At 43.1% G+C, this 12,103-nt stretch overlaps 1 protein-coding gene across 1 annotated transcript; it reads left to right on the forward strand.

Moving 5' to 3' along the window:
• Positions 1-11,390: 11,390 nt before the first annotated feature.
• Positions 11,391-11,868, forward strand: LOC140630224 (large ribosomal subunit protein eL34-like). The gene has a single exon (XM_072819987.1). The coding sequence runs from the start codon at positions 11,445-11,447 to the stop codon at positions 11,793-11,795; it is 351 nt and encodes a 116-aa protein (XP_072676088.1). The 5' UTR covers positions 11,391-11,444; the 3' UTR covers positions 11,796-11,868.
• Positions 11,869-12,103: the final 235 nt, after the last annotated feature.

A 12,103-nucleotide genomic window follows, 5' to 3' on the forward strand; every position in this document is an offset into this window, starting at 1 on the left:
TCAGTTGGTTAAGCATCTGCCTTGGCTCAGGTCATGGGCCCGGGGTCCTGGTGATATAGTTTTGGAGTGTAGGTGGGATTCGGTGGGGTGATGACCAAAAAAGAATTCTTGAGACATCTCTGGTGCAAAAGGGTGGTTTTATGAAAACCCTCGGACAGGACCTGTGAGCTTGTGAGGGGAGGCTGATTCTACACTGGGGAACTGGGGGAGGCAAGGAAGAGGGAGGTCTCCAAAGGATTTTCATATCTAAAGAAGACGCCCAGGATACCTGAGGCCTCGCCATTATCAAGTTAAGGTTGTTTTTCCCTCTAGCCAGGCATTCACCCACCGAAGACAGTTGGGAGCTTCCTGAGGAACAGGACACCCTGCCCACTTCAAGTCTCTGTCAGTGGGCTGCAGGTTATGAGGACATTTCATTGTATCTACATTTCCTTCCGGAAGCTAGGTTATTGATAAAAATGCTTTGTTCTCAGAAACTCCTAAGACATTTGTAAACTGAGGGAGACTTATGTCTTGTAGGATTGTGATCTCCATAAGTTAACTATTTGTTTTTCCTTTCCTTAGCTTTGGGTGCAGGGGGTTACCTGGGGAATGTCCCACACGTCCCCCTGGGAGTGGGGGGCTGGGGGGCTGCGGGGTGTTAGCTTCTGCTTTGTCCTCAGCTAGCCTGTTCCCTCATCGCTTGGATGGAGCCTCCCCCCATGCCCTGCTCAGCGGGGAGCCTGCTGCTCCCTCTTCCCTCTGCCCCTCCCCCAGCTCATGCTCTCTCTCTTTCTCTTTCTCAAATAAATAAAATCTTTAAAAAAATCTTTTAAAGGGTTTTTAAAAGTTAAGGTCCTTCTAGGGGAAAAACATCACAGTGGCATTTGGTAGGAAACTTTAGGTATCTTGGGTAGTCAGGTTTGGGGCATTTGCCCTGTGTTTTTGTTTTTTCGATGAATCCAATGGTGAACAAAAATCTTCTCTTTAGGAGAGGATGGAAGCAACTTGGGACTTCCTAAAGCTCAAGCAATCCATGCTTGAAGGGTAGACACTTTCCTACACACCCCACTTGCTCTTTCTTACACACTCACTTTCCTACACACCCCGCGTGCTCCGTGGCTTCAGCTGACCTCTCAGCCCGAAATGCCAGCGCCTGTCCACACGCCTGTTCCCTGTTCCCACGCTTACCACCCTGTTCGCCACGAACTATTCATGCTTCTAATTTGTCTATTCTTAAAGACAAGGATTGAGTCTTTCTCGATGTGGTGGCCTCACCATCTGGCACAGACTCTTCTGGAGCAGAATGCTCCAGTTAGAAGCAGTTAGTTATTGTTCCATTCATGTAAATAGCTTTTTACTTTAAATTTCACTGGAGTTACTAGGTGATCTTAAAATTTAAAGAAACCCTATACAAATGAATGCTAAAGAAATGAATAGCCTAGGAGGCCTGGGTGGCCTAGTGGTTGAACATCTGCCTTCGGCTCAGGGCGTGATCCCAGGGTCCGGGGATGGAGTCCCACTTCTGGATCCCTGCAGGGAGCCTGCTTCTCCCTCTGCCTGTGTCTCTGACGAATAAATAAATAATTTTAAAAAATGAGTAACTTTAAAAGCCTATCCTAAAGAAACTGTCTTAAAAGTGCAAACTGGTAAATAATTACCAACTTATCCAACTTCTGGAGTCTGAAATTTGTTAGAGTGGATGTCCATGGCCCCCTAGTGGCCCCAAAGAGTTAAAGCATTAATTTTAAAGCTCCGGAAACACTGAACTTTTCCGGAGATGACCACCCACCCGCTCAGCAGAGGGTTAGAAACCTGCTCTGTGGGGCCGAGAGAAACCACTTGGGGACCCGGACAGAACAAAGGCAGAAGACAAGGGCTTCGCGCAGCAGTGGTGCAAGCAACTCAGACAGTCACTTGGCCTGTTGTACAGTATCCTTAATACTATTCCTCTGTTTACAAAACAAAGAAAGGAAGCCCCCGAAGCCTGAGTGCTGGGGAGACAAAACTAAAACCAAGAGCTCCCCCTTCTGACCCAATGAGGTTCTGAACACGTTTGGTGACAGTTCCCGAAAAGTCAGACACTTAGGAACAGAGTGAGTCCTGTCTTCATCTTCATTGCTCCTCTCTCCTTGGGATCAATGGAAAAGACAAGGATAAGTCATTGCCCTGCATGTTTCAGAATATTATGAGCTGTTTTGGTTCCCTTTCCTCACCTTCTTTCAGATGGAATCGTTTTATTATTTTAGGCAGCTTATTCATCTGGATCTGGGAAAGGTGTTTGTATATGTAGGTTCCCATAAATGGCAACTAGCACTGTGCTCTTTTCTCTATGGGCCCTGGGGGGAGAGTGATACTATTTCCCTGAAACAGTTTTAGAAATCAAAATTAATTGAAAATACCCATAATAATCAAAATATCACCATTTTCAGGGAAGGCAATGTCAGAAGACTGATTTTTCTTTTTGCTCTGCTTTCCAATTGGCTCAGCGTGGCATCTGTTTTCTCTTTACCCCAACTGATTTTTTTTGGGGAAGCATTATCTTGGAGCAGCTAAGGGCCCAGCCGAGGTAGCTGAAACACCTGAGTTTCAAAACAGTTGCTCCTACTTACTAGCCACCTGACACTGGGCACAGCTCATCACGTGAGTCCTTAAAAATAGACTCCTTACCTGCTGGGTCAGACGGAGCATTTGGAAGGAGTCGAGATTCAAAGGGGGAAAGGGTTCTGACCCATCCCCTCTTGCTGGCTTTGAGGATGGAGGCTGGGATCCAAGGAATGGGAGGGACTCCAGGAAGCTGGGAGTGGTCCCCAAGTGATAACGAGCAAGGGAACAGTGACCTTGGTCCTGTAACCTCAAGGAACTGAATTTGCCCATATTCCAAATGAGCAGGGCCTCAGCAATCAGACAACAACAACAACAAAAAATGAAAGGCATCCAAATCGGCAAGGGAGAAGTCAAATTTTCAGTATTCACAGAAGACATGATACTCTGTAGAAAAGCCAAAAGACTCCCCCTCCAGAAAAACTGCTACAGCTGATGCATGGACACAGTAAAGCCACTGGATACAAAATCAATGTATAGAAATCTGTTGCATTTCTATACACCAAAAATGAAGCAGCAGGAAGAGAAATCAAGGAATCCATCCCATTTACAATGGCATTGAAAACCGTAAGATTCCTTGGAATAGACCTCACCAAAGAGGTAAAAAGATCTATACTCTGAAAACTATGGAACACTGATGAAAGAAATTACAGATGACACAAGGAAATGGAAAAACATTCCATGCTCATGGTGGGGAGAACAAATATTGTCAAAATGTCTAGCATTGCTGACACCTTGATTTTAACCAGATGAGACTCATGTTGGGCTAATGATGAATACAGAACCATAAGATAAAAGATTTGGGTTCTTTTAAACCATTATGCTTGTGGTAATTTGTTAGAATTACCAGGTGTAGAATTACCAGGTGTAGAGAACACAGTTTCCTAATGCTGGAAGCAAGGGTGCTGCTCAGAAACCATCGCCCATGGCTTGCCAACACCCACGGGTGCTGGCAGGTAATACTGGGAAGTGGCACTAAGTGGGAGTGAGGGGATATGGGTGGGCACCAATATTGTTTGCCAGTGTTCTTGTGAAAATGGGAACACACACACATGTGCACACACAAGGTAGGGAGGGACATGACAGCAGCAATCAGACATAGTCTTCATTTTTGGAGACCAAGTAGGTTTGATTCCAGGATCCACTAGAGAATAACATAAACTGGACTTACTGTCCAAACTGTAGGATGTGTGTTGAGGGCTGTTTCAGTAGCAGATGGAAAATGGGTTGTCTCACGGACATGGTCTTACACTTTCGTTTGGACCGAATTTCAAATTGTCACTGATAAAGGACATGTGTAGTGATGCTGCCTAATTTCATAATGGTTTCTCTCTTTCTGTCTTTAGTTGGGGAGTTGGATCTATTGCAAAGAGTTAAATGAAACTGATGAAAAATGCAAGAGCATAAAGTTCTAACAAACGTGAGACAGGTGGCACCAGACTGTCTGCTTGGAAAGAAAACTTGAAGTAGCGCCGCAACGCAAGCAGCTGCTTCCTGAATCCAGAAGCTTCAAGTAATCAAGTATCTCATGCTCCTTATTTACAGCACCTCTTCCTCCTTCTCTTTTTGATCTTTTTTCTCTTTTCATTCTGTCATTTCCCTGGATAGTCTCAGCCACTCCCATGACTTTAATATTTATTTGCCTTTTTCAAATCTTCATCCAATCTCTATATTATTTTTTATTCAATATCCCATAGTTATCTTAAAATGTTGTACATCCCAAATAGACTTAATTATCTCCCACCCCCAAATCCTGCTAGACTTAGCTCTCATCCTCTCTCACACGATCTCAGTCTCTCTTTTATCCTGTGATGGAGGACTTGAGTCAGTTCATAAAAATTTGTGGCAATATCAAAGAGCAAAATGAACACTCGAATGTGGTCTGGCCAGAGGAGAAATATGAAAAGCCAGCACATAAGATGAGCCCAGAAACAGATGTTAAATAGTCCTTTAAAATGGTAAGTGGGTCTCAGATTTAACTCTAAGCTTCCTAGTGCCCAAAGGGAATCTGGAACCACATTCAGCTAGGTGACTATTAGGTGCACCAGATTGCAACTAACTCAATTTCCAACAGTTTCCTGTTGCAACCTGGGTGAAGTTTTCCCTGACCAAAGGGAGCCTTCTATACTGTGGCCCCTGCTGTCCTTGACCCTCATTCATTGAAACATTCAGTTTTCTAGACCCTTTTTCAATCAGAGTGATGGTCTGACACTGGATGATGTTTTACAGGTAGATGGAGCTTAATGAGATACAGGCAGAAGGGCCTGTCAAAGGCTTCTCTTTCCAAATAACAAGATGATGTTTTTAAGGAGAAGGCACCCCTGCATCCCCTCTGCTTGGGGCCATGTTGTGCCTCAGGGTTACAACGACAGAGCAGGAAGATAGAAGGATCCTAGGTCTGCAAGGCAAGTAGAAATTTTGTGATTGTCCCTGATTGTTGACTTTAAACCTCTTTATTATGTGTGAGAATCACCTTGTTTAAGTCACATTTCCCCCCCAGGTTTTTCTTTATTTTTTTTTAAGATTTATTTATTTATTTATGAGAGATACAGAGAGAAAAGCAGAGACACAGGCAGAGGGAGAAGCAGGCTCCATGCTGGGAGCCCAACATGGGACTTGATCCTGGGTCTCCAGGATCAGGCCCTGGGCTTAAGGCAGTGCTAAGCCACTGAGCCACCGGGGCTGCCCCAGGTTTTCCTTAAAATCAAGTTAATTAATGTATAGTGTAGTATTGGTTTCGAGAGTAGAGTTTAGTGATTCATCACTTACATATGACACCCGGTGCTCATCACAACAAGTGCCCTCCTTAATGCCCATCACCCATCAAGCCTATCCCCCTGCCTACTTCCCCTCCTGCTACCCTCGATTTTTTTCTCTCTAGTTAAGAGTCTCTTATGGTTTGCCTCTCACTGTTTTTATTTTATTTTATATTTCCTTCCTTTCCTGTACTTTCATCTGTTCTGTTTCTTAAATTCCACATACGAGTGAAATCATATGGTATTTTCTTTCTCTGACTTTTCCCCTTAGTGTAATACACTTTAGCTCCATCCTCGTTGTTGGAAATGGCAAGATTTCATTATTTTTGATGGCTGAGTAATAGTCTATTGTATATATAGACCACATCTTCTTTAGCCATTTATCAGTGAATGGACACTTGGGCTCTTTCCATGGTTTTAAGCCACATTTTTAAGGGTTTCTGAGCATAACCCTAAATGATAAAATGCCCCATGATAAATACTGTATTCATTCCCCAGGGCTACCATTACAAATGACCATAAACTTGGTGGCTGAAAACAACAGATGTTTATTCTCTCAAGGTTCTGGAGGCAAGAAGTCTGAGGGGGAGGCATTGGTAGGCCATGCTTCTTTTCTTCCTCTGAAGGTTCTAGGGGCAAATCCTGCCTTGCCTCATCCCACTCCCAGTCATTCCAGGCTTCCCTTGGTGTTCCTTGGCTTGCATCTCTTTTACTCCCATCCCTGTTTCTGTGTTCATGTGGCCATTTCTCTGTGTGTCATGAATCCTCTCCCTTTCTTACAAGGACACCAGTCATTTGATTTAGGGCCTACCCAATCCACTATGACCTCATCATAATTAATTATATCTGCAAAAACCTTATTTCTGAATAAGATCACTGGCTGAGGTTCTGGCTGGACATGAATATTTGGAAGACACCAACCCACTGCAAATACTACATCAAACTTTGTGTGGATCCCAGACTTTTTGACTGCTTCCCATATAGGCAGGATAAAAGACTGTGGATCCTGCACACCACTCAATTTCCAATACTCATTGGAAAAAATAACTAGAGGAGAAAATTGGCAAACTGCAGTTGCCTCACTGAGGTCCATTTCACCCTCTGCATGACTTGGGGACCGTGCTGTTTGAGTTGATACAGACTCAAACCCAGTTGTAGTTGTGAGCACTAACCACACAGTGATTGTTCAGGAAGCAGTAAGAATCTCTCCCTAAGCCATTCAGTGTGATGCCTTCCCTGGGGCCGCAAGGATTCAGGAGGGTGAATAGTCTGAATGGGGCTGTGGAAGTGCAGGGGCAAGGGGCAGGGGCAAGAGATGTTCTTTGTTCGTCTGTCTGTAAATAGGGAGGCAGGTGTCTCTGATACTGTTGACAGACATCTTCCAGGCTGGAGAAGGTCAGCCGTGGGATCAGGTGACCACCTTGGGGGCCGAGGGAAGAGACTGGAAAATGCTGGGTCGCTGTTGATGTTGGACTCTTGGATTCCACTCCACCTGCTGCCTGATATACCCCTGGGCCTTTCTGTTGGGTGAGCCAAGAATTTCCCCTTATTAAACCAGTTTAATTCAGACTTTAAATTACTCACAATGAAAAGTATCCAAGCAGACATACTGCCCCAGCAAGTTTGGGGGGGATTTAAGGTCTCAGAGCCGGGACCCAGTGGCCCATGACACACTAGATTTCCTGCTTCAAGGACTAATGACCTCCCTAAAATAAATCTAATCATGCATTTCCTCTGCGAACGAGTCCCCCATTTCCCAGAAGACAAAACCCAACATTATCCTGGTAGGTAAGGACATTCGCCAACTATCTTCAATGCCTGTCCTGCCGAGCTCCAGCCCCCCTGTCTCTACATCCTGCCTCACTGAATTTCTCCCTATTCTCAGAACTTCTGGGGACTGTCCCTGGAATAGGCCTTTCATTCCAGTCACACAGGACTTTGTCTCTCCCTCTTCTGTTCCTAATCTGCTACTGTCCTGATCTGTGCACCACTGGATTGTGAGCCATTTCTCAGAAATACAATATTCTTGAGAATGGTCTCCTTCTTTTTCTCTTACTTTCATTCTTTGTCTGCTCTCTGTGTCTCTGTGTCTGGTTTGTGCCCTACTTTAGCTTGGGTTGGGATAGGGGTCACAGACTTCACTCTAGTTGTCTGATAGGAAATAGCTTCCAGGTCACACACCAGCCCACAACCTCCCACCATTGGGCAGGAGCTTCAGAGCTCAGACCACTCTCCCTTCCCATAGAGGAGATGCAGATACTGCAAGAGCCCCAGAAGGATCTACTTAAGGAATTATTCCTTCATATTTTGAAGAACATTATTATTTCTACTTATATTTAAAAAATTCTCTTCAAAATAATTGTTTTTGGATTGGGGCTTTCAACTGTGGGAGGAGGCAAAGAGTGTAGATAGTCTTAAAACCCCCCCAGAGATTCTCAAATTTGTTGGCAGAAGAGAGGGCAGCTCTGTCCCTTCTCAGCAACTCCTTGTTTGGAAAGAGTACATATGTGCTTGTATTTGCAAAGAACACCTCCTGGAGGATAGAGAGAAAATGCTGGATGGAGCTGTTGGAGGGGCAGGATGAGGGGCTGAAGCCTTTCCTAATTCTGAGAGTCCTCTGGCAACCTGTTCCCACTCCCATCCCCAAGCCCAATTTGGGGTCCTTGCCCTCAACCCCCATATATCCTTTTACATTTTACCAAGGGAGTAGGAGATTCAACGTTGCTGAAAAATTAAAAGCTTTTTAAATGCCACTTCCTGCTTTTTTCATTTTTATTGCATACGCATTTGGCATAAAATGCCATGCCCAATATGAATACGTAATATTCATTTAATGAACAGCTGTTGCTTTTTCTTTTACTATCCCCATGTGTTAAGGTATTTTTTTTTTGTGAAGAGCTAAAGCAAATAAAGCCTTCAATTTATTTTATATGCCTGTTAAAAGCTAAATTAACAGTTGTTTGCACACTTGCAACTCTGTGATGGCCCGTGTGTCAGCCCTTGGGCTGCCCCCAAGCCATAGAGCATGGCTATGAGAGTTAGGAACAATGAACAGTGTGTTATTTATTCTAAATTTTTTTCTTGAATTGCAAAATTCTAAGAGCTAAAATTAATTTAAAGGTATACTGTAGGTTTTTGCCAATGAGACCTTAAGGTAAGTTGAAGAGGGAAAGAGGTGGGAGGAGCAATGTGGAGAGGGAGAGAGCAGAACAGGTGAGGATTGTCAAAGGTTATCATTGCGTACTATATGGTAATATTCTGTTAAGAGTATTACTATAGTAGCAGCAGGTATTGTCAACCCTGGAAGCAGAAAAATAAGCCTGAGGCATAGACTTATAAACCCATATATATATTTTTTTATTTTCTATGAATGCAAATGCTTTTTTTTTAAAGATTTTATTTATTTATTCATAGAGACACACACAAAGAGAGAGAGAGGCAGAGACACAGAGGGAGAAGCAGACTCCATGCAGGGAGCCCGACATGGGACTCGATCCTGGGTCTCCAGGATCATACCCCAGGCTGCAGGTGGTGCTAAACCGCTGCACCACCAGGGCTGCCCCCATAATTTTTTTTTAACATAAATATGTGGGCATCTAGGTGGCTCTGTTGGTCAAGCATCTGTCTTTGGCTCAGTTCATGTTTCCTGTGGTCCTGGGATCAAATCCCACATTGGGCTCCCTGCTTCTCCCTCTCCCTCTCCCCCTCTCCTTGCTTGTGATCTCTCTCAAATAAGTAAATAAAATCTTTAATAAAAATTTTAAAATAAGCATAAACATTCAGAGGTAGAATAGGCTAAAGAACAGAATATCTTATTAAGAATGTTGATATGTATAACCAGATTCTCTTTCTTGAAGGGTGTCAGTTGTGATTCTCACCTGCAGAGAATTGGTGTATTTGTTTTGTCATACACCTTTGACAGCCTTCGGCGAATTCTTTAAAAAAAAGTCCAAATAATCCCAGAGAGGCAGAAAAGAAGAAACATAGGAATGGAAAAGAGACAAGACAAAGAAGGTCAGAGTGGATGTACTAACGTGAAAAAGTAAATATCAAAGCAAAATGTATTCCTAGAGATAAAAAGGGTACTTCATGGTGATAAAAGGGTCAATTCAACAGGAAGACACGCCAGTTATAAATGTGTATATGCTCAATAACAGAGCTTCAAAATCAGTGAGGGTACAATTGACAGAGGTCACGGAAGAAGTAGATAATTCCATAATATACTCTAAGATTTTAACATTTCTCTGTCAAACAGTTGATGGAGCAACTAGGCAAAAACCCAGGGAAGACATATGTAGAAGATCTGAGCAACACTATCAGCACGTGGGCTTCTTCGGTATCTCCATCAGTCATCAGAGCTACAAGGATGGGTCCTAGCCTTCATGCTATAGGCTTCCTAAGATCCTGGGCACTAACCTACAGTTGCTGTCCCTGTGACTTTCTGCAAGGTACTTCATCGCCCTGGGTCTTGCTTTCCTTGTTTGTAAGGGAAGGATAATAACAGTACTTATAGCATTTATACTTTATGTATTTAATGAGCTAATGAATAAGAAGCAAGGTAGCAGAATGCTTGGCGTATATAAAGTGTTTGATATATGCCAGTTATTAGTGTAAAATCAAACAGACTGCGTTTGGCTGCCTGGCCAAATCTTAGGGGATTTGTTCTGTTTTATTGTTGTTTTGTTATCATTCCCTGGAAATCAATCTGCCATGGAAACTGTCCTGGTCAATGCCTCACTCTGGGTTGCTCCTATATTGTTCCTGTGCCTTCTCGTTTCAGCTTCCCCCACCAAGTCAAGGTGAGCTCACAGGTGTTTAAATATTTCAAAGAGGCCCTGGGTGCCCCATGCAAACCTCGAAACTTCCAAATTGCCTACATTTAATGTGCCACATAGGAAAGCACACGTTTTTACCTTTCCCGCATCACCCTGTTCTCACAGGCCTGGATGATGATGACATCAACTAATGGAGGAAGTCAAACTTGCATTCTTCACATTTTTGTGCTATTAGGCCTTTTAAAATGAACGTTGCTCCTCTAAATGGCTATTAATAGTATTCCATGGTATAGAGATCATCTCTAAGCTTAGTCCAAGGTCTTGCTTTTTAAAAGGAACTAAGTTGAAATGCTTGTAAACAGAAGAGTCCTTCTGTGTTGCACATCATCCCTCCTTAACTGGCAATTTGTATTTCTTCAGAGAAGAACAGCCAATAAAAGAAGTAAATAAAATAAAGCAAATTATCCCTTTCAAGTCTGCCAGCTGTCACACCTTGAGAAGAACAATTTCCTCTTATTCTTCTAAGAATCAAGGCTCATTTATTTATAGGTATGTGTTAAAGAGTAATGAGGCAAATTGAAAAGGATCTTCCCAAATACTCTGAGTGAAATGTAATGCATCATTGTTACCAAGGACTTGTAAAAATGTAAAGCCATTTCCTTTCATATGAGCAGTGAGACCAGCTACACTAGCTTTGCAGAAACCAGAGGAAAGAGCCTTGCTCTACATTCCTGCGAAATAGGAAATACCTGGTGGATGAGCCTCATGGTGTTGGGGGTGTGGGTGGGCCCAAGGTATTTCCACAATGGCAGCCGTAGAGGGATAATCCTTTTTTTTTTTTTTTTAATTTTTATTTACTTATGATAGAGAGAGAGAGAGAGAGAGGCAGAGACATAGGCAGAGGGAGAAGCAGGCTCCATGCACCGGGAGTCTGATGTGGGATTCGATCCCGGGTCTCCAGGATCGTGCCCTGGGCCAAAGGCAGGCGCCAAACCGCTGCACCACCCAGGGATCCCATGGGATAATCCTTAAGCCTCTTGTGGTGGAGGGTCTTTGGAAATTGGGAAGGGCCAATTCTCCTACAAAAAGCTCCCCCCATCTGGCTTGTGTTCTACAGTATGTCTCCCATACTTGGTTTCAGATTTTAATTCCATAAATATAAGTACAACAGGCTTCTTGCATGGAACTGTCAATATGTGGACTACAGCATGGTGGTTAACAAGTAGTGTGGAGCTTATTAAAGGGGAGGATGTTTACATGAATATAGTACTGGAGAGGTTTAAAAATTACAGTAGTCCTCTTCCGGGGACGGCGTCTGTAGGCGTTCAGAATGGTTCAGCGTTTGACATACCGTCGTAGGCTGTCCTACAATACAGCCTCTAACAAAACTAGGCTGTCCCGAACTCCTGGCAATAGAATCGTTTACCTTTATACCAAGAAGGTTGGGAAAGCGCCAAAGTCTGCATGTGGCGTGTGTCCTGGCCGACTTCGAGGAGTTCGTGCGGTGAGACCTAAAGTCCTTATGAGATTGTCTAAAATGAAAAAACACGTCAGCAGGGCCTATGGTGGTTCCATGTGTGCTAAGTGTGTTCGTGACAGGATCAAGTGTGCTTTCTTTATTGAGCAGAAAATCGTTGTGAAAGTGTTGAAGGCACAAGCACAGAGTCAGAAAGCTAAATAAAAAAATGAGGATTTTTTTTGAGTAATAAAAATCAAAAAGCTTGATCTGTTAAAAAACAATAAAAAAATAAAAATTACAATAGATGTGTTTTAGAAGAAATAAAATAGAAACCGACATTTAAAAAATTTAATTAAATTAAACTATTTTATTTTTAATTGCTTTGATTAAAATTGAATGAAGTTTAAATTAACTTAAAATTATGACTTACGGGGCACTTGGGTGGCCCAGTCGGTGAAGTGTCCGACTCTTGGTTTCAGCTTAGGTCATGATCTCAGGGTCGTGGGATCGAGCCCCATGTCAGGCTCTGA

This window comes from Canis lupus, chromosome 1 (genome assembly GCF_048164855.1).
Source record: "Canis lupus baileyi chromosome 1, mCanLup2.hap1, whole genome shotgun sequence".
NCBI lineage: Eukaryota > Metazoa > Chordata > Mammalia > Carnivora > Canidae > Canis > Canis lupus.

Coding starts and splice junctions, on each gene's coding strand:
- LOC140630224 (XM_072819987.1), top strand. CDS start 11,445: ATGGTTCAGCGTTTGACATACCGTCGTAGGCTGTCCTACAATACAGCC.